Source organism: Culex pipiens, chromosome 3 (assembly GCF_016801865.2).
Source record: "Culex pipiens pallens isolate TS chromosome 3, TS_CPP_V2, whole genome shotgun sequence".
In the NCBI taxonomy this organism is placed as follows: Eukaryota; Metazoa; Arthropoda; class Insecta; order Diptera; family Culicidae; genus Culex; species Culex pipiens.
The window spans coordinates 88,051,585-88,074,809 of NC_068939.1; the positions used below are offsets into that span (position 1 = coordinate 88,051,585).

Genomic DNA, 23,225 nt, shown 5'->3' on the forward strand with positions numbered 1-23,225 from the left:
TTTTTTTTTGTATTATTATGCAACATGATTTAAATTATACGATAAATTAACATCATTCCACAAAAAGTCTTCTATTTTTTCACATTTAACCCTCTAACACCTGTAGTTGCACCAGTGCTCCACAATTCTTTTACTTCAAATTGTAATTTCTTTAGTACTAGGTATTCAACCAATTGAATTAATTCTTTTTGCACAAATTTGATTTTCATCTCATTTGATCATGGTTAACAAAAACGTAAAAAAATCTCAATTTTAATTTGGAGGTAAGGAGTTAATATTGTTTTGATGAAATAACATCAATCTGTTAAAAGCTTACCTAATTGTAATAATTTAATACTCATTAAGCAAGATCTATTCTCAGTTGCTTCAAAAATTAATATTATCAAAAATAATTCTGATATCATAATTTCTGATGATCCGATTAATTATATATAAACCAAACAATACATTTAATTGAACAAAATCATGTTCAGTTTGTTCATTTATTATTTTTTCAGAGCATTTTAAAAAAATAGTTCCAAAAATTTGAGAAAATGTATACTTCCGCTTAAATTTCGGGATTTCCCGGGAAATCTACAAATTTCCCGGGAAACGGTAAATATTTTTTTTTCGGGAATTCCCGGGATTTTTTTTCCCGGGACGGGAAATTGGACGCTCTAAATAAGATAAATACTTAAGTTAAGTTGACATTACCACTTATGTGCTTTAGATTTCACAATAAAATAATTCCGTATACATTCAAATCTCCTAGTTTGAAACGCTGATTCCCAAACTAATTTTGTACATGGCCCAGGAACTTGTCCCCATTAGTGAGGTCCACTTTGGGAAATACTGGTTTAAAATTTACGAAAAAAAAAATGCATTTTCAATTTTACATAAATATATATATATATATATTTTAAAATTACATGGTTTTTCACTAGCTTAGAATTAAAACCTATGTGAGTTGAAATTTTATTTTATCATTTTTTTTATGAAACTGAGTGTAATGTTGTTATGGTCATTTGTGTCCCCTCTTGTTGGCACCCCTGGAGTGGCCCATCTCCTCGGTCAGTGGAACGTTCGACGTCGTCGGGAAAGGAATCGTGGCGTGCGTCAAAGTGCAGCTCTTAGTGCGGGTCCTTGAAATCGACAACAGTTGTTCAAAAAATACAAGTGGAGGTCGCGTGTCCTCAATGTTCCCCGCGTAACCATGTACAACTTTGTGGATAACTTTCTGATACTGCTCCACAACCTGAACGTGTTCTGCGCCGTTGTGATGGATAACGTTAACGGATCGTGTCAGCTGATCGGCGCCACCGCCCAGGACTGGATGCAGCGGTTCGTCCGTAGGGTAAGTCGGTTTCAGAAGCGTTCCAATCAGCGGAAACTATGCGTTTTTCCCGCGTGTTTTGCAACTATCAATCTGTGTTGGATGAGTCGTTCCGTGGCAACCAATTGTACGAGAAGGGGTAGCAAATTGCTGGCTCGTGCCGGTATGCTGAACAAGTGGGCAAATGATGCGCTTTTTTGTGGGTTTTGATGGATAATGAGGTTTTAAAATGTTTTTTCAAACATGGTTTATACCAAATTAAGTAAACAACAATGATTGTAATAATGATCAACATTTTGAGTTCAAATAATTGAATCCTTCGACCTTTAACCTTTTGTCACACATCGTTGTCAATACTCAATGTTTTTATTGTCACATGCTTGATTCTCACCTTCCATACCAGCGTAAAACCAGAACGAAACAAACGCAAACTTATGACTAAACGGCCGATTACACTAATCTAATAAAGGTCTTATCCACGTCTGGACTAACGCGTCTGACGCTGTTTTATTTTTTTCGTCGTAACAAGCCTTATTCGAACCGCTTTTTCCACCCAGCTTTTCCCAATTGGTTTTGCGTGTTTGCCACTTGAAAACACGCTCAACTTTGTTTTCACTCCATTTACAATTGTAATGAAGGTGGTGGATCCTTGAAATTTCACTCGTGCCGATTATTGGTGCGTTTGTCGGTCCAACATGCAAACCTTTGCAAACAAGACCAGGAATGAAGGAAGACCATGTAGCTAAACGATAAATCAATTATTGCGCTTTTCCTACACTTCAATTGGCTTAAAACTTTGCGTGCTGGTAAATGCATTCAAGATTGCTCGATTGAACGTCTTCTCGAAAGGCTTTTCAAACTCTTCAGTTGTAATTAATTTGGTCTATTGAGCGTAGCATTCACTTTTTCCAAAAAACTAAGTCATTTAAAAAATATTTTTTTTAAGATCCAAGAAGTCACAAACGAACGTTAACGACGTCAATCAGAAATTATGTTTGAAACTAGTCAAATATGACTCCAATAAAACAGATAATTCAACTATGAATAATGTAAAAAGAGAACATCTTCCAACTTAGACACAATACCCATGATTTCATTCAGCACAATAAACTAACTGATAAAACACGCTGTGCCATTGTCATTCCGTTATTCTTCATCTGACTCCATCCATCCAGACAAACCATTTCCAAGTTCACAGAAAAATAGAACTGCTTTCCACCGACACACCTCCCCACCTGAATGCACCGTACCGGCCACACGCAACACACTAATTACCGTCCAATCTAACTAGCTAATCACATCGCCGGTGCTAATCCACATCACGTACAAAAAAAAACACTCCCCTCGTTTCCCAGCTAAAAACAAAACACTTTTCCTAACTTCTCTTCGGGGGGCCACGTTTTCCGTTTTCTCCCGCCAGTTTTTCCAAACGCACAACTCTCTTCAAACCGCGCTACGCACTCCAACTTGGCGGAGTTGAAGTTGATATCGCCGAGCTTCTCTCTCTCTCTCTCTCTCGCTGGGCCAGCCAGCTGATCAAAACAAAAGCATAATCAGCGGCAAAACTCCACCGGCAAAGGTTAGCAGAACACCGTTCGTTGATACTCTCTGAGCAGTTGGACTGCAGAGACGTTGGCGGGGTAAATGATACTTGAGATTGAATGGATTTTTAAACATTACATTTTATACACTTTATACACAACCTAGGGGAAATTCTCGTATGTTTGGCAGGTTAAGCACTCGCTCCTAACTCCATCCTATTTGCTGATTTTCATTATTTAAACAACTAATTTTGCAAAACTTTTGATAGAAACTTGCTTGCTCACTTCTCATTGAGCTATTTATCACTCGATTTCAGTTGAAAAAGCTTTTATTTAGCTCTAATTGAATGTCAATGCTCTGACCTGCCAACATTAGAGGCACGCTGGAATTAGATGCTGTTCCCCTACATGCCAATTTCACCTATAGACTAGATTGGATCTCAAAAATCGCAAAAAAAAAAACTATTTTTATTCAACTTTCTGCCTTCAAGAAAAGCCCCAATTTATTTTAGATTATCTTGAGTTTTGTGATTTGGTTTGTTTAATGTGACTTTGACAATGTTTTGAAAAAAATAATTTTTAAGGAGGTCATCTTTGGCCGTGTTTCAAACAAACATCCCCTGCTTTTTATTTCAATAAAAGTATGCAGTAATTTTTGTTATGTCCAGATTATGTGTTAACACTTTTTGTTGCAACTTAAAAGCTATACACAGTAAAAAATTGTGTAAATTTGGAAGGTGTAATTTTGGAAGGTTGAATATTACTTCTTTTATGATGTAATTTTAACTCAATTTAGACTGAAAAAGTGACATTACACCAGAAAAGGGGTAAAATTACACATTTTCAGAAGTAAAATTACCATTTTTTATCTTACAACAAAGATGTACCCTTTTACAGATGTAATATTACCATGTTTTTTACTGTGTAGCTACAACTAAAAATTTTTAAAAAGTGGCTGGAAATAGCAAATAAGCAATGATAATGATTGATTTTTTTGAATGATTGCAGTTTGTAGCATATGCATAAACCAAAACAAAATGTATGGGTAATTTTCCGCCAACTCACACAGCAGTTGCCCCGAACCATCTTCGATTTTCGTGAAACTTTGTCCTAAGGGGTAACTTTTGTCCCTGATCACGAATCCGAGGTCCGTTTTTTGATATCTCGTGACGGAGGGGCGGTACGACCCCTTCAATTTTTGAACATGTGAAAAAAGAGGTGTTTTTCAATAATTTGCAGCCTGAAACGGTGATGAGATAGAAATTTGGTGTCAAAGGGACTTTTATGTAAAATTAGACGCCCGATTTGATGGCGTACTCAAAATTCCGGAAAAACGTATTTTTCATCGAAAAAAACACTAAAAAAGTTTTAAAAACTCTGCCATGTTCCGTTACTCGACTTTAAACATTTTGGAACATGTCATTTTAAGGGAAATTTAATGTACTTTTCAAATCTACATGGAAGGGTCATTTTTTCATTTAGAACATTTTTTTTATTTTAAGATTTCGTGGGTTATTTTTTAGCGTGTGACAATGTTCTACAAAGTTGTAGAACAGACAATTAGAAAAAAAAATGATATATAAACATAAGGGGGTTGCTTATAAACATCACGAGTTATCGCGATTTTACGAAAAAAAAAAGTTTTGAAAAAGTTGGTCGTCGTTGATCATGGCCGTTCATCGTCACCCGCGACAGACACGGACGACGAAGAGAAACGCAAAAAGTAACTTTTTCAAAACTTTGTTTCGTAAAATCGCGATAACTCGTGATGTTTATGAGCGAACCCCTTATGTATGTGTATCATTTTTTTTTGTAATTGTCTGCTCTACAACTTTGTAGAACATTGTTACACTCTAAAAAAATAGCCTGCAAAGTAAGAAAAAACACATGTTCCAAAAATGTTTACAGTCGAGTAACGGAAATGGCAGAGTTTTTAAAACTTTTTTAGGGTTTTTTTCGATGAAAAATACGTTTTTCCGGAATTCTGAGTACGCCATCAAATCGGGTGTCTAATTTTACATAAAAGTCTCTTTGACACAAATTTCTATCTCATCACCGTTTCAGGCTGCAAATTATTGAAAAACACCTCTTTTTTCGTATGTTCAAAAATTGAAGCATGTTCAAAAATGAAAGGGGTCGTACCGCCCCTCCGTCACGAGGTATCAAAAAACGGACCTCGGATTCGTGATCAGGTACAAAAGTTACCCCTTATGACAAAGTTTCACGCAAATCGAAGAGGGGTCGGGGCAGCTTTTCCCGATTTTTTTGTGAGTTAGTAGAGAATTACCCGTATAAAACACTCAAAAATCGGAAAAGTGACAGGAAAAAAATAAAAAAAAACGATTATTTTTAGTATAGCATTTTTGAAATCAAGTTCAATTTTAGACCGATAAAGCTAATTTGGATCCAATTACAGAGCTCTCGGGAAACCCGGAAATAGGTTAGTTTCGGAATTATTCATAAATATTTTTGGATGAGAAAATGTGTGTCAATGTTATGATTTTCGATGATTGTCCTACTTGAATTAGTTCGATTTGGTGCCACCCTTTGACCAGATTCCTAGGCAAAAAGGCATAGTTACAGTTATGGTAAAGTTAAAATTTTACAAAATATTTAAAAAGCATTTTTTTCTAAAACTTGTTTCGGATTTCTTACAATAGTAGGAAATTAAACAAATCAAATAGAACTTGCAATGGCGTTATGAGAAATATAATTAATTTTGGATTTTTTTAAAAAGGTTTTCTAAAGTAATAAGCTTTTTAAATGAAACTCTCAAATATTTTTCTGCAAACTTTCTAAAATTTTATGATTTTATATCACACTTATCAACAAAACTGAAAAGAGATAATGCGTCATGGATTTATCGGTAAAGGGAAGTTTGTTCAATTTTCACTCAATAAATAAAAATCTGAGGAAGAAAAGACGAATGAGCAATCCTCTATCATGTCGCGACTTTTCCGCGAATTTCATTTTTTTATTTTCTGTTTTGGATGAAACTTTGTCCATCGACAACTTATGTCCACTTGATACTCATATCTGATCGATTTGATGTCTTTGGCAAAGTTGTAGGTTATGATTAGGATTTTTTTGAAAAAACGGTACATGGAAAAAATAATGATTTTTTTTTCTACGTATATAGAGGATTTAGACAAAAGTTTGTCGTGACCGATCATTGTCGTTCAAGGTCAATCGTGACGTATAACAAACGGCGAAATAAAAAGAAACGGAAAAGTATATTTTTCGAATCTTTTTCAATTCAATTCAATTAGTGTTTATTAGAATTTAATAGTTCTGCTCCAGGATGTTACATTTGCAATTCAGAGATTTGGAGAACCTTTCAACTGAGATCAATTCAAAAGCCTTTACAGGGGGGTACATGTTCTAAGTTACAGGGAGGGTACATGTTTTCATGTTTCTAGTAATCTAGATTTTGCTAGCTGAGCGCTGTTTAAGGGAAAATAAATTTTGAGAAAAAACCCTACATCAATATTTGGCTTAAAAACTAATACCGTCAGTGGGGGTGACATTGGGTCTGAGGAGTGGGATTGGGTCAAAGTGATTTTTTACGGATTTTACCATTTCTCAGGTTATTCTCAACGAAACTGAATTCTGTTAAACGGGTTGTGTAGGGGATATCTTAAAATGACTTTGCTGAAAAAATCTCGGTCTAGAGCAAATCCTGTTATTTTGGCAGATGTCTAAAGTTGGGAGTACGTTTTTGGCCAAAAAATACCTCTCGAAAAATAATTTTTTTAATATTTTTGTTAGAATTGCTCGCAAAACTACCTACTTCAAACTTTGTAGCATGTCAATACGATTCCCTCGAACAAGAAACACTGTTGGATGACTTGTTTTCACCATATCATTGTATTTGAGCATCATTTTAGTTTCATTTGACCCAATGTCACCCCCTCAAAGGGGTGAGATTGGGTCTATTTTCAAACTATTGGCATTTAAGGTAGTGTTCATCAAAATCCACCATATTTTGGAAAAATGTAAGTAAACTATCTAAGAACAAATCTACGTTGAAAGATTTTCGATTCTATTCAAATTGTTTTTGTTAATAAGAAATTACGAGAGGTGTATCGTTTTTTGAACCATAGTCACCCCCACTGACAGTTGCAATAAGGTCAACTTCGTTTTTATTTTGTCAGTCTGGAACCAGTTTAAATACCCCGTAATAATAATCAGAAAAAAATGGCAAAAAAATATGCAACGAGTTCACTCGCCCCAAACCCCTAGCAACACCACTGACTCCCCAGCAAAACAGAGAGACTCACCGGCGGTAGCCACCGCATGCGGCAACCCACCGCGCTCGGGTTGTTCCACCCAAGCTCCTCAGTGTTCAACCTGCGGTACGTCCATCAAGACATCAACGGCAACTTCACGTCTCACGTGTGCGCGAACTCGTCGAATTGTTTTGGCGCGTGGATTTGCGGCGCGGCACACGTGCAATTTGAGGTGTTATTTTGGGGGTTTTTTGAAGATCTGCTGAATTTGAAGTCGAAGTTGATCAACAAGTGTGAGGTTCTTTTTTGTTTTGGTTCGGTGTGAAAAGGGGATAGCCGTTAGACGACCTTAACCTGCGAGCTCCAGCTGGGTGAATCGGCAGGAGGTCGAAGAAGAATCGAAGCAAGATGAGTTGATGGAAACAGATAACGTGCAATCTACCGGAATGGAAGCTGGAAGTGATCAAGATCAGTAAAGTAGCAAAATCTGAATTAACAGTGAGTGTTTTTTGTGTGAATGGATAAGCTTTGGAAGAGTCGACAGACGAAACAAAACAGTGTGATAGTTATTTGTACGAAAATGTTTTCATGGAAAATTGTTGCTCGTGAAGAATCAACGCGCTGAAAATCGTTTGCAGAGTGACGTCGTCTGAAGAAAGTGAATGAGTGCCGTGGTCGTCCAACTCTCTCGTGAAGCTTTGCCAGTCTGTAGTGTTTTCCGCGCACTTGCAATTAATACATCAAAATCGATAATTGCCGTTGCTGAATGGTCTGCGTGGTCTACGGCTTCAGCCGGTAATGAAAATATAGGTTATGATGATAAGTGTGCTATGTTTTCAACGCCGCCGCGGCCGTGATAATTCGGAAATGGACCCCCGAATCCAGCCCCTCGACTCATGGCGGCCAATGAATGGTGGTGATATGGAGGGAAGCGAAAAGTAAAGTGGCCATTCCGGAGAGGCATAAAAATGGTTTTAGCTTTTTAGCGTTGTTTTGCTTTTGTGGTTGTGTATTGGAAAATAATTAGTGAAAAGAAGCACCCATACAGTGGCACAGTGGCAGTGTTGTTGAAATTTTTCTGGAACAAAGCGCACCAGAAAGCCCAGATTTGCGTCGGAAACGGAAGCACTGGTTTTTGGAAGTAACCAGCGGAGCATAATTTGGATACCTGGTAGACCGGAACTAGACAGGCGAAATGGCGTACGTCGTTTGGCGAGTGCTGGTCAAGCAGTACTCCAAGGTGCGGCTCGGCGTGCAGCGGAATAACTCGCTGGAGGAAGATGTAAGTTGGATTTTTATGTGAAAGAATTGAAACAATTTGTTGCTATAAAAATCACTAGGAACAACGATGGATTTTTTGATTCTACATAGAGATTTGTAACCTCAGGACAATATAAATGAATTAAGACAACTGTTTAGGACAAATATTTGTGTTAAGTTCAGATTTTTTATTGAATTTGGTTTAAACAGGAAGAGTACAAAACAGTTAGTACACCCATTTCCAAATTTATTGCTATTAAAACAAAAAACAAAAAACAAAAAACAAAAAACAAAAAACAAAAAACAAAAAACAAAAAACAAAAAACAAAAAACAAAAAACAAAAAACAAAAAACAAAAAACAAAAAACAAAAAACAAAAAACAAAAAACAAAAAACAAAAAACAAAAAACAAAAAACAAAAAACAAAAAACAAAAAACAAAAAACAAAAAACAAAAAACAAAAAACAAAAAACAAAAAACAAAAAACAAAAAACAAAAAACAAAAAACAAAAAACAAAAAACAAAAAACAAAAAACAAAAAACAAAAAACAAAAAACAAAAAACAAAAAACAAAAAACAAAAAACAAAAAACAAAAAACAAAAAACAAAAAACAAAAAACAAAAAACAAAAAACAAAAAACAAAAAACAAAAAACAAAAAACAAAAAACAAAAAACAAAAAACAAAAAACAAAAAACAAAAAACAAAAAACAAAAAACAAAAAACAAAAAACAAAAAACAAAAAAACAAAAAACAAAAAACAAAAAACAAAAAACAAAAAACAAAAAACAAAAAACAAAAAACAAAAAACAAAAAACAAAAAACAAAAAACAAAAAACAAAAAACAAAAAACAAAAAACAAAAAACAAAAAACAAAAAACAAAAAACAAAAAACAAAAAACAAAAAACAAAAAACAAAAAACAAAAAACAAAAAACAAAAAACAAAAAACAAAAAACAAAAAACAAAAAACAAAAAACAAAAAACAAAAAATAAAACAATCATCAAACTTTCTGAAACTTGGCTCGGAGGGTTTTACACAAATCAAAACAAAATCAAACCATCCACATTAACGACCCCCGGGTCTTTTGTGGTCTCTATTGCAAGTTTCTGCTCGAACCTAGGAGTCCGAAGGCTTGAATGGGGAGAGCACTCAAACCTCTTTCTACTCCAAGGAACCTTCCACCCCAGTGTTTGAACTGACGACCTTTGGATTGCGAGTCCAACCGCCGCCAGCGATTCCACCGGAGTAGACTTGGTTTGGTGTGTTGTTTGTACTTATGGCATGGAGACGACTCCTACACCTGGAATGACTTAAAGCCTAACAACAACCGAGGCCGGGACCGACATTTTACTTCCTCATCCGATGGAAGGTTGGAGGAGATGGGAATCGAACCCAGAATCATCCGCTTACAAAGCGGACAGCGTAACCATTCGGCCACGCACTGCCACTGTTTTTATCCCTCATCCCCGAATCTCACTTTTCCGAATTCCATATCCCCGAAAATCATTTCTCCGAAAATTTCACGTCCCCGAAAGTGCCACTTGCCCGAAAATCATTTTCCCGAAAATTCCACAACCCCGAACATGATTTTCCCGAAAATTAAAGATCCCCAAATGTCATTTACCTGAATGGCCATTTTACCGAACTGTCGTTTTCCCAAATTTCCATATACCCGAATGGTTACTTCCCCGAAAATTATTTTTTTCCGAATGATAACCTAGATATAAACTAAATTGTTTTTAAGGGATATTCTGTTCTAGTTGTTCTAGATTTTGTTCAACTGAACTGATTTGTCTTCATCAAATTTTTCTGGTTTTATTAAGACTTTGAACAACATTTCCTTTATTTCCTTATTTTTAACGTCAAATTCGAGTTCTGCGACCAACCCTTTTAGTCAAATCTATATAGTTGATTATTGAATTACAAAATGCATATTTTGAATATTTCAGAAGCGCGGAATTTTTTGAACGTTCAATTGTGGACATGATACTCCATTGATCGCTACTTCCCCAAACCCGGTCAGTTACCCAGAACCGCGCGCGCGCCTGACCGGGTTCGAGGAAGTGGCGTTCGGGGAAATGGGTGCGGCCATTCGGGAAAATGGATTGTTCGGGGAAATGATTTTCGGGTAAATGACATTTCGGGAAAGTGTCTTTTCGGAGATGTGGCATTCGGGGAAATGTCTTTTCGGGAATGTGGGTTTCGAGGAAATGTCATAGATTCAATTGTATTGATTTTATAGATTTTCTTAGAAAAAGTCGGAAATAACATTTTAAAATGCCTGTATCTCGAGATCTACATCAGAAAACCTTCGGAAACTTTGCCCAGAGATACTTGACAGTCATATGAAGCAAAATGTATCATTATCTCGAATGCATATTCTTTGAAATGCTGGAATTGTATAGATTGGTTTCGTTTTCTTATTGAAAATCCGATGGAACATCTTAAAAGGGCTGTATCTCGAAAACTACATCAGCGAATGTTTTTGCTCAGAGGTACATTATGATGTGAGGAATCGATAGACACCAAAATCTCAGGTTGCATTTTTTTTTTCATAATTATGGAATTTTTAGCACTGTGTATGTTAATATGTTTTATTGTGAAACAATAAAGTGTATCATTCAATTACTTTTAATCAACTTTTCCAAGGCTGCACCAAATTCCGCAATGTTGTTATTTTAAGTCCCATTACCGTCTAAAGTGATAGTCGTCGTTGTTTCAGTTTTTTATGCTACGCTCTACCGTGCAATTATTTCCCGTCGATAAAACCTCATAATTTGGTAGTCTAAGTGTAGCAGCCACACTTTTTGTTCATGAATGTATTTACGACGACGGTATACCAATTAGCATATGTTGGCACGTACGAAAACCTCAAACCTGCCAACCGGCCAAGGGAAAAGCCCCTCTTTTCTGTTGCTGCTTCTTCTCTTTTTTCGCTGGAATAAGTTTTGTTTTCGAATTTTTACGAGCATAAATTTTCCTAATCAGAAGCGTTTCAACTTTGTGATTATGTTTTTCTTACGCCAGTCATTTAGGGCGCCAAGTGGTCCGATAGAAGACGGATCTTTAAATGTGGGCACGCTTGGTATTTGTGGTGTGATGGTCGAATTATGGCCCGAGAAGGAGAAAAAAAAACTTTTACTTTAAAAGTACCGCCAAACTCTCGTGCCGGGCTTCACTTTTCCTAATGACGTGCGGATTTTTTTTCTTTATTTTTTTTTTTGCTTTCTTGGACGTTGGTCAGCTTTGCGTGGAATAGAAAAACAGAACTCGAGCGGGGTGTGGCGATTCCAACTCTGGCCAAAGAAAAACGAAACCCTACAAAATTTGATTTCCCAGCTTTCCCTTTGGTTCCTTTCCAGAAAGCAAGAAAGTGTAGAAACGACGTTGCATGTGAATAAATGAAAAGTGTATGTCCAGTTTTTCCAGCTGAAGGAAGCACGATAAGAAATGCACTTGAACCTTTCAGCGTAACAGCTAAGAAAAATCGATAGTACTTGAGAAAGGACTTTGTAGATGGCAGTTGCACGGCTTTTCAAGAGGACTCCATTTCTTTTAGTGACGCAACCCAAAGTACATGAAATGAATTATGCAAAGAAAATTATCTTCAAATTTTCAAATCTAAAAATTACTGTATCGATGTCAGCATCACTTCCATTAAATGTTCACTTTCGATTGAACGAACGCGCGCGTGCGCGTAAAAATCAAATTGGAAAACCTTTAAAGCTTTTGATAGATTGACGCCATGGACTCGAAGCTGCCGGATGCTGTGAAAACCAAATCGTCGAACCTAATAGCTACCGCGCCATATCGGAGCAGTTCGATCGAAAAACAAAAGTTTTTTTTTCGACGTCCGACTGCCGTGTCTTCATGGAGTGTGTAATTAGCAGATTAATTATCCAATTACCCAACCAACATCGGAAGCTCCGAATAAGCCCAGCCAGCTGTACGCGTTTTCCAAGTCCAGACCTGGATCACACACTTCGAAAAAATCGTGTAATATTCCGTCTTTTTGATGCACATAACTGGAGCCTCAAATAAGACATAAAATTACGTCAGATTTTAAAATTACATGAGTTTTTTTTTTTTTTTTTCATAAAATTATTTTTATTAGGTCCTTTTTGGTACTGGGACCTGGTTAGGACCGAGTCGGCTTTTGTAATTACATTTGACTTAATAATTACAGAGGATCTTGTGTGTAAATGTTAGTGGGAGGGGAGCCGATTACCCGCGGCCTACTCGGGGTTAGTAGGGAAGGGATTGATGTTAAAGACAAGGCGTGGGAAGGGAAGGGGGATTGTGTAGGGGTCTTGGTTGGCTCTGCTGGCCTTTGCGTTTTGTCCTCAGCCGCAACTCGGTGTCCAGCTGCTGGGGCGATCTTGCTTTGCTTCCGGTGCAACCAGAAACGACGGCCTTGTGTGAAGGCGAGTTATACTAACTAGAGGAAAACTAACTGAAGGGAAACTAACTGGAAGAAAACTAAATAGATATTTTGGAATCTGAGAGGAACTGATAGATAGGATAGAGAACATCAAGGTCTAGTTGAGATAACGCGTCTCGATCGGGATTTCTGGTGGTCTTCCTCGGGCCCTGAGGGTATCTTTCAACTTAATTCTGTGAGCCTGGTGATCTGGACACGCCCATACGAGATGGTCGATGTCCTGATAACCCTGCCCACAGTCGCAAAGGTTCGTATCACTCATGTTGATACGGTACAGATGAGCCTTGGACGAGTAATGGTTCGACATAAGGCGGGACATCGTTCTGATGAATCCACGCGTCAAGTCCATTCCCTTGAACCAGGCTTTTCTTTGCACCTTAGGTCGTATGGAATACATCCAACGTCCCTTGGTGTCGTCGTCCCATTGATTTTGCCAATCCAGAAGCGCACGCTGCCTCGGAAAACCGTAGCATTCTTGTAGGCTAATTGGCCTTTCAAAAATGTCTCCACTCTCAGCACCCTTCTTGGCGAGCAAGTCCGCTTTCTCATTACCCGGAATCGAGCAATGAGCGCGGACCCATACCACCGTGATGCTGAAGGACTGAGCCGCCAGGTTGTTTAAAGTCTTGCGTATTTCCGTGAGGAAAAACGTAGACTCCCTGGTCGGCTTCAGAGACCGGATAGCCTCAACAGAGCTAAAGCTATCGGTGAAGATGAAGTAGTGGTCAGGTGGCATGGTCTCGATGATTCGCAGTGCGCAGTAAACCGCGGCTAACTCTGCGACGTAAACTGAACTCGGATCCTTTAGCTTAAAGAATAGCTGATAAGATTCATGATAAACACCGAAGCCCGTACAGCCGTCGAGCTTGGAGCCATCGGTGAAGAATCTGTTGTTTGGAGGAACATGGTTGTACTTTGATGCGAAGATCGACGGTACAACTCCCCGCAGAAGATGGTTTGGAATACCGCGAGTATCGGCTTTCATGGACGTGTCGAAGCCAATCAGGGTGCTGCTGGTTAACGGAGGCGTGCGCTGTACCGTAGTGCTCGGGCTCCACTCCCACGATGACATAAAGTCATAGTATAGAAGCATGCGCCGAGACTCAACGTGAAGGTTCAGCAACGTTTCAAAGTTGTCAATTACCAGTTTATTCCTGTAATCACACCGGATCAGGAACCGGTAAGACAGTTCGTAGTAACGAGTTCGCAGAGGCAACACTCCCGCCAAGACCTCGAGGGTCATGTTGTGAGTTGAGTGCATGCATCCCAAGACAATGCGAAGACATCGGTACTGTATCCGCTGGAGAACCAACAAGCGTGATTTCGCAGCTGTTTGGAAGCAGAAATTGCCATATTCCAGCACCGAGAGTATCGTTGTCTTGTACAGTCGAAGCAGGTCAGAAGGATGAGCACCCCACCGGTTGCCAGAGACGCTGCGCAGAAAATTAGTTCTTTGCAGGCACTTTTGCTTCAGGTAGTTAATGTGCTTCCCCCATGTTCCCTTTTGATCGAAGATGGTACCCATGTACATGAAGTGGTCCGACTGCTCGATAGTCTTTCCCGAAAGAGAAAGATTAAGCTGCGGCGGTTCATGCTTCCCCGTAAAAACGACCAGTTCCGTCTTCTCCGGAGAGAATTCAATACCCTTTCCAACTGCCCAATGGGCCAAGTTGTTCAGGGTATCTTGCAAGGGTTCTAGCAGATCGACTTCCTTCTTGGCAGCGATTGAAACCACTGCGTCATCTGCGTACTGTATAAGGGAGCAGTCTCCGGTCAAGCAATCATCGATATCGCTGACGTAGAAGTTATACATGGATGGACTTAGGCGTGAGCCTTGTGCCAAACCCATGTAACTTATCCGGGTGATTGCCAGATCACCTTGCACAAAGTGCATGTGTTTTTCTGACAACAGGTTGATGAGGAAGTTGCACATCGTCGGATTGAGACCGCTCCGCCGAAGCTTTACACCCAACACCTCGATGGAGACTGAATCAAATGCACCCTTGATGTCTAGGAAGACAGAAGCCATTTGCTGTTTCTTACCACGGGCTATGTCGATCCCTGTGGCCAGCAAGGCTAGACAGTCGCTTGTTCCCTTGCCTCTCCGGAAGCAATACTGCGTGTCTGACAGCAAGTGCTCTCGTTCCATCCATGGTTCGAGGCGGTCGAGGATCATCTTCTCCAGCAACTTGCGTAGACACGACAGCAAGCTGATTGGACGATACGAGTTGTGGTCGGATGCCGGTTTACCGGGCTTTTGAATGGCAACCACCCGGACCTGTCGCCATTCGTGTGGAATTACGTTCTGCTCCACGAACGTGTTGAACAGATTCAACAGACGCTGCTTGGCGACGTCCGGAAGATTCTTCAGCAAGCTGAACTTGATCTTGTCCGGACCAGGAGCAGTATTGTTGCCCGTCAATAGTGCTATGGAGAGCTCTACCATCGAGAAAATTACATGTGTTGTAGCCGCGAGGTTGTGGCCAATAAAGAAAGCACGTTGTCGGAGAGAGCGCGATGCGACGCGTGTTTATTCTAGCGAGGTTCTTACACAACTAAAAGGTATTACCCAAAGTAGAGGGAAAGGGAGCTTGACAAGGTACACTCTTAAGCGGAACTATAACAACTCTTCCCCCCTTGGGTTTGTACTTCTCTCTACAGGTCCAGTCTCCGAGGCGGCTTGATGACTCTTGTCGATCGTCGCGGTGATTGCTGGTTGTTTGCCTCGGATCTACCAGCAGCGTTCGTCGGTTTCAGCTTCGGCACCGCAAGTGGTCCTTGCGATTTCGGCTTCGGTACCGCAGGTGATTCCGGCGGTTTGGGAGTAGCCGCAGCACTCCGCGATGATTGCGGTTCAGCAATCGGGTTGGCCGCCGGTGTAGGTACAGCGGCAGCAGCTTGTGGCGTGTGTTGTACTGGATTGGTTCGTGGAGCAACTGGCACGATGTCTGGCTCGAAACACTCAGCTGGTATCTCAGGACGTCCAGACGGCAGGTTTGCTCCGACTTCTCGTAGCTGGTCGATGTGGCGCTTCCAGAGTCGACCGTCGTCCAGCTTGATGTTGTAGTGGAGTTTGCCCAGCTTTTCAGCAACGTGACCGTACTTCCACTTGTCCTTGCTCAGGAAGTCACGAGCAGCAACTCTCGCCCCCTCGGGAAGCGATCGAACGGCTACTTCGGGCTTTTCTTCCACCACTGCAGTGTTCGGGACCATCAGGTCAAGTCGAGACCGGATCTGCCTGTTGAACAGCATCATCGAAGGCGATTTTCCGGTGGCAGGGTGTATGGTCTTGCGGTAATTGAGTAGGATGTTGCACAGTTCCGCGTGCATTCTCGACTTGTCGCAGTTGAGACCCTTCATCTTGCCCTTGAACGTTTGGATGAATCTCTCTGCCTCGCCGTTGGTCGCCGGATGGTACGGTGCGCCCATCTTGTGGAAGATTCCATTTTGTTTCAGGAAGTGCTGAAACTCGGCCGACGTGAATTGCACTCCGTGGTCGCTCACGAGCACGGCAGGTATCCCGTAGGCAGCAAAGAATTCACGACAGGCGTGGATGGTCGTACTCGTAGTGATGTCTCGCAAGATCTTCACTTCTGGCCACTTGGAGTACGCGTCAACAAATACGATGAAGTACGTACCCATAAATGGTCCAGCGAAATCCACGTGCACTCTGTCGAATGGTCCCTTCGGTGTTTCCCAGCAGTGTAGAGGCACTTTCGCAGGATCGGCCCGTGTCACCTGACAGGCCGCGCAGTTCCGGATCAGCTCCTCGATGTCCTTGTCGATCCGCTCCCACCACACGTATCCTCTGGCGAGCGACTTCAAGCGTGTGCCCCCAAAGTGTGTAGAGTGCAGCTCTGCGAGCACGTTCGCCCGCAGCTCTGGTGGGACGTACACCCGGATTCCGCGCATGATGCACCCTTGTTGTAGCGCAAACTCGTTCTGGTCGATACCAAAACGCTCACGTGCTTCGACTGTTTTCCCGTTCTTGAGACCTTGCAGCAGCACCTTCACTGTCGGATCCACAGCAGTCGACTTCGCCAAATCTCCGACCGTCAGCGGCAGCGTCTCGATCATGTTGACCTCCAGCAAGTCAACTTCCTCGACGACGTACTCGGGTGTTTGTGCGCTGACCGGCAATCGAGAAAAGGCGTCAGCGTTGTAGTGCTCCCTCGTCGGACGGAACTTGATCTCGTACCGGAACGAAGCAAGGTACGCAGCGTAGTGCTGCATCCGTAACGCTGACATCGCCGGCAGACCCTTGGTCTCCGAGAAAATCTGCTTCACTGGCTCGTTGTCCGTGACAAGCCAGAACTTTCGTCCGTACAGGTACTGGTAGAACTTTTGTGTTCCGAAGATGATCGCGTACGCCTCACGATCGATCTGCTTGTACCTGCGCTGCGTCTCGTTCAGCGTCTTCGACGCGTACATGATTGGGCGTTCTGTACCGTCTGGCATGATGTGGCTTAGTACTGCACCGACCCCGTACGGCGAAGCGTCTGTTGCCAGGACCAGTGGCAACTCCGTACTGTAGTGCACCAAGAAGCGGTCTGACTGCATCTCGTCCTTCACTTTCTTGAACGCTTCGTCACACTCCTTCGTCCAGCGGAACGGCACGTCGTTCCGCAGCAGACAGTTCAACGGGTAGATGGTCGTGCTCAGGTGTGGGAAGAACCGACCGTAATAATTGACCAATCCAACGAACGAACGGACTTGATCCTTGTTCTCCGGCACGGGCATGTCTTGCACTGCATCGATCTTCTTCCGCACCTTGTGGATTCCGTCGCGGTCAATCAAGTAGCCACAGTACTCGATTCGGTCGGCGAAGAACTGGCACTTCTCCAGGTTGATCCGCATGTTGTACTGGCTCAGTCGTTTCAGCACCTCCTCGAGGCGCTCAAGGTGGACCCGATCGTTCGGTCCCGTAATGCGGATGTCGTCTAGGAAGACGGTCACACCTGGAATCCCGTTCTGCACCTCCTCCATCAAGCGTTGCCAGATCGCCGGCGCCGGGCTGACGCCGTACATCAGCGTGAGAATCTCCTGATCCTCCGGGTCGACCTCCAGCTGCAGGTAGGCTTGCGAGAGATCAATTTTCGTGAACTTGTCCCCGCCGGCCACGTTTGCGAACAGCTCTTCCACTGTTGGCAGGGGATGGTCATCGACCACCAGGTTCGGGTTGACAGTGATCTTGTAGTCCCCGCAAAGTCGCACTCGGTTGTTCAACTTCATCACTGGGACGACCGGCGTGGCCCACGCACTGTGGTTCACCTTCACCAGCACACCGCTTTCCACCAGGCCCTTGATCTCCTTTTCGACCGCCTCCTTGATCGAGAAAGGGACCGGCCGCGCACGCAGGTACACCGGACGCGCATCCGGTTTCAGCTGCAACTTTGCTGTGAGGCCTTCGATCTTCCCCATCGACTTCTCACAGACACTTCCGTAGCGCTCAATGAGCGTCTGCACCGCGGCGGCGCTGTTTTCAACCACTGTGTGGACGTTCTCGTAGAACTCGACCACGTCGATTTTTAGCACTTTCATCCAACTTCGACCCAGCAGAGGGTGCTTTTCGTTCTTCGCAACATACAGCAGCAGTTCGTGGCTTTCACCACCGTAGTCCACCCGGACGGCACACATCCCGCACAGTTCGATTGCGTTTCCGCTGTAGCTCACGAGGCCCGTGTCCGGGGAACTCAATTCCACCGTGGGAAAGTACTTTTCTTGGTCCCACACACTCATAACCGTAACCGGAGAGCCGCTGTCGATTTCAAACTTCACTTTCGCACTGTTCACAGACAGTTCCAGCCAGAATTTGTCCACTTTGTTGTTGAAATCGGCAGCGTCGGACACTCCACAGATCTCCTCCACTTGCACTTTTTCTCTGCACTTTCTATCTGCGCCCGCACTCTCCTCCACCTGGTGAGCATCACTTCTTCGGCCCTTCTGGCCAGCACTTTTCTTCTGGCACACACTCTGCAGGTGACCCTTGACCTTGCAGAAGTTGCAGACGGTGTGGGCGTGCTTGCACTCGTTCGCGAAATGCTCCGCACTTCCGCAGCGGTAGCAGGTTTTCTTCTCCTCACTCCTCTTGCCCGCACTCTTCTTGTACGCCTTTCCCTTCGCCGGTTTCGTCGGTGGATGCTCCACCAGGTTCATCTCCGGCCGACTCTGACGCGCGTGGATCTCCTGTCCACCCTTTGCCGACGCCTCCATTGACACGGCAATATCACGAGCTCGGGCCAGAGTCAGGCCGCGCACTTCCAGCAGCCGCGACTGGATTCCCCGGTCCTTGATCCCAAAAACGAACTGGTTCCGTAGCGCTGTGTCCAGGTAGTTGCCAAAATTGCAGGTTATGGCCAACTTCCTCAACGCCGTGAGGTAATCAGAAACTGATTCCTCCGCACGTTCGTCGCACTGCTTCCGAGACTTGAAGCGAAAATTCTCGAGGATTTCAAGGGGCTCCGGGTTGAAGTGTTCCTCCAGCAGTTCCACGATCTCCTGGTAGGTCTTCGTCTGCGGCTTCACCGGCGCAAGTTTATCCGAAATGGCGTCGTACGTTTCCGCACCCATGTAGTGCAGCAGCATCGGCCGCTTCGCGCCATCTTGGATGCCGAACAAAAGAAATGCTCCCTCCAAGCGTTCCACCCAGCGAGACCATTTCATTTTGTGACGGTCGAAAGGCTCGACTGTGAACGCCGATTGCATCGCAATTGGCACCGGAGCTTGGCCCCCGGCCTGGCCATCACCTTGATCGTTACCCGGAGGTGGGTTTTCGTCCGCCATCGTCGCCAAAACTGTTGTAGCCGCGAGGTTGTGGCCAATAAAGAAAGCACGTTGTCGGAGAGAGCGCGATGCGACGCGTGTTTATTCTAGCGAGGTTCTTACACAACTAAAAGGTATTACCCAAAGTAGAGGGAAAGGGAGCTTGACAAGGTACACTCTTAAGCGGAACTATAACAACATGACTCAATCGACAGGCTTTATTGAGTGTAAAATTACAGCAGACACAATTTCGTTTGATGGGTTTCTTATTGGATTTTGTGGATTATTCTTATTGGGCAAACACGACACCTTAAAAGTCGTTTGAAATACTTTTATTTGCATTTGTTTATCACATCACTGTAGAAATTGATTTTTATAACTTTTTGTTCACTGTCAAAAGCTTTTCTTTTGTGGTTATCTCCCAAGATTTTTGTTTTCCTCCATGTGTGATACACTCGTTCAACTCGTTCGATTTCGCGCACCTGTATTGACCGCACATCTGAAGTATTCCGTTCCTGGTCCTCAACTGGGGCCGTGCTGAGAAATCCGGTTCTGTTCACTCCGGAATTGCCGGTCGAACTTTGCTCCTCATCTGAGTTTCATCGAGCTGGGGTCTGTCAGCTGCTGACGGCATGGAGACCTGCCGGATAACCTTTTGCCGGAACGCAGTTCATGTGTTGAAGGCCGAACCTTTTGCCGGAAAGTAGTTGCGAGGAAGATAACTGTTCCAATGGTCCAGCAGCTCTAATCGGAACAGGTTCCGCGCCGGATCCATCAAGATTTTTCCACCAAACTGCAATGAAAAACAACAAAAATATGTTGGTTTTTTTTTAATTTTTGTGTAAAAAGATTAAATTTACCTCTACGTGAAGATTTGTTGTAATTTTCCTAAATTTTAGCTTTGCGGCCAGCTGCAAAACGATTGAAATTAAGACAGCCACGGCAACAATATTTTGCCCGACTTCAAACATGGCTGACGTTTCTGATGAGCCTCTACACTGCTAAACGTTTCCACGTAAAGTTTGCGTTAATGTAACACAAAATTACATCAAAAAACACGCTCTTGATATGTGCATCATAATTGACCGAAAATTGGGTAATGGTTAATTGAATTTTACGTTTTCTATGATGTAAAATTGAGTTTCAATGTACACACGATGATTTTGGCAAGCTACGTCGAAAGAATCATAATTTTACATCAAATTTTTGATTACATGATTTCAATTTGCGTTAAAATCATGATTACGATAAATGAAAAATTCATATTTTTTTAGTGTGCATCACTCGCGACGTATGCTTCGGATATGTAGACCTCAATGGAGGGGGAAGCGACACAGACTTGACTCGTTATTTGGCTCTCTAAGTGGATTAGCTCGTTGTGGATGTGCGTTTCGAGGTGTTTGCAAAAATGCTACCGAGGTGCGTCTTCACGGAGCTTCTCCACCATGCTAAATTGAAGGTGTATCAAGCGGAACGCGGTTTGTTTATTGGGAGCTATAATACACGTTCTGATTATTTTCACACTAAACACTCAGTTGTTGAAGCTGCTCAAGTTGGGATCGGTTGGGTTCAATGGATTTTAGGGGCGTTTTTTCAATAAACACTTCTAACATCAAACAAACATATACAACTTAAATAATCTCATAACACTTCTTTAGGAAATGAGATTTTATCACCCCTTGATAAACAAAACCGGCACCAAAGTGGAACTATTTCCAAAGATATACCAAAACCAACCGCCAGGTCAATGTTCGGCTTCCGGTCACGGCCAACCAACTCACCGCAGTGCCATTCGACGCAATTCATTCTGTCTGGGCTGGAAGCCCGCCAACGGAAACGAGTCAACGGTCAACAGGTATTCTCTGTCGGTGGATTTCATCGCTGAAAAATCTGCTCTAAATATTACCACATTCAAAAGCGCAAAAGACCAAAGCAGAAAGAGTTGTCAAGTGAATTGAGCATCATTAGTGCTTGATAGTCGTTCATTTGGGCAGTTTCTTCTCACCAAAACGGTATCAATTTGTGTAAGAGAGCAATTCTCTACGAAATCGGTCTTTTTTTAAGAATTTTAATTTTTGTATTTTTTAATCCGCCTGAAACTTTTTTGGTGCTTTCGGTATGCCCAAAGAAGCCATTTTGCATCATTAGTTTGTCCATATAATTTTCCATACAAATTTGACAGCTGTCCATACAAAAATGATGTATGAAAATTCGAAAATCTGTATTTTTTGAAGGAATTTTTTGATCGATTTGGTGTCTTCGGCAAAGTTGTAGGTATGGATATGGACTACACTGGAAAAATATGACACACGGTAAAAAATATTTTGGTGATTTCTTATTTAACTTTTTGTCACTGAAACTTGATTTGCAAAAAAACACTATTTTTAATTTTTTTTATTATTTGATATGTTTTAGAGGACATCAAATGCAAACTTTTCAGAAATTTCCAGAACGGGAAAAATCTTTAACCGAGTTATGAATTTTTGAATCAATCAAATAATCGAAATATTGGTCGCACATTTTTTTTTCAAGTTGTCAATTTGCAATCAAAAAATATTTTAGTGAAATTTTGATAAAATGCACCGTTTTCAAGTTATAGCCATTTTCAGATATTTTTTTGAAAAAAGTTGCAGTTATTCATTTTTTTTTTAATTAGTGCCCATGTTTGCTCAATTTTGAAAAATAATCGAATGCTGGAATGATTTATAAACAGGAAAATTGATGTTTTTTAAGTCTCACCCAAATAACCTGCTATTTTCTAATGTAGATATCTCGGCATCTAATGGTCCTATTTTCAATGTTAAAATATAAATAATTCTATTTTTTCAAGACTATCATTTCAAAAGGGCCAAACATTCAATATCACGCCAATTTAAAATCGGCATTATTTTCGTGTATCAATTTTTTTTGAATAGGGGAAATTCCCATATACCCGAGCATGGGTAAATAACAAGGGAAATGCGTAATAATACCTTTCTCTGGTATCAATACCAAATTTTGGTATTCCTGGACCCTTTAAAATTTGTCTTAAGGATTATGCAAGAGCAAAATGTGGTATCATACCAATTTAAGGTATTGTTTTGATATTGCAAAATTGCAGAATTTGTCAATGGTCGAACACCACATTCTGGTATTCTTTTGGTATTACAGTATTTTATCAAATTCCTCTGAAACTATGGGAAAATTTTGACCAATTTTGACAAAATAATTAATTTTGCGCTAAAATGATGTCTCACAGCAAATGCTTTCATTGAAAACCGGAAATTTCAAGCTTGATTTTAAATTTTTTTTATATACCCCCTAAAGAAATGACTTGAAATTGTGGAAAGTCAGGATGGTACAATTTGGTATTATTTTGGTATTAAAGTGTTTTATCAAATTCCTCTGAAACTATGGGAAAATTGTGACCAATTTTGACAAAATAATTAATTTTGCGCTAAAATGATATATCAAAGCGAATGCTTTCATTGAAAACCGGAAATTTCAAACTTGATTTTAAACATTTTTGATATACCCCCCAAAAGAAATGACTTGAAATTGTGGAAATTTTTCTAAGTCAGGATGCCACATTTTGGTATTATTTTGGTATTGAAGTGTTTCATCAAATTCCTCTGAAACTATGGAATTTTTTTTTATAAATTTTGACGATCTAAATAATTTTGCGCTAAAATGACTTGA

General features: G+C 41.5%; 1 protein-coding gene across 2 annotated transcripts in view; it reads left to right on the top strand.

Annotated features, from left to right (window-relative positions):
• Nucleotides 1-1,059: 1,059 nt before the first annotated feature.
• Nucleotides 1,060-23,225, top strand: part of LOC120429807 (uncharacterized) — a 767,258-nt gene continuing 745,092 nt past the window's right edge. Inside the window, exon 1 of one of the 2 annotated variants that reach the window (XM_052710925.1) lies at nucleotides 1,060-1,333. In XM_052710925.1, the coding sequence (XP_052566885.1) occupies nucleotides 1,193-1,333 (141 nt within the window). In that variant the 5' untranslated portion in view covers nucleotides 1,060-1,192. Of the gene's footprint in view, nucleotides 1,334-8,207; nucleotides 8,365-23,225 lie in introns of those variants that run through there. The other variant, XM_052710926.1, reaches the window with a different exon arrangement.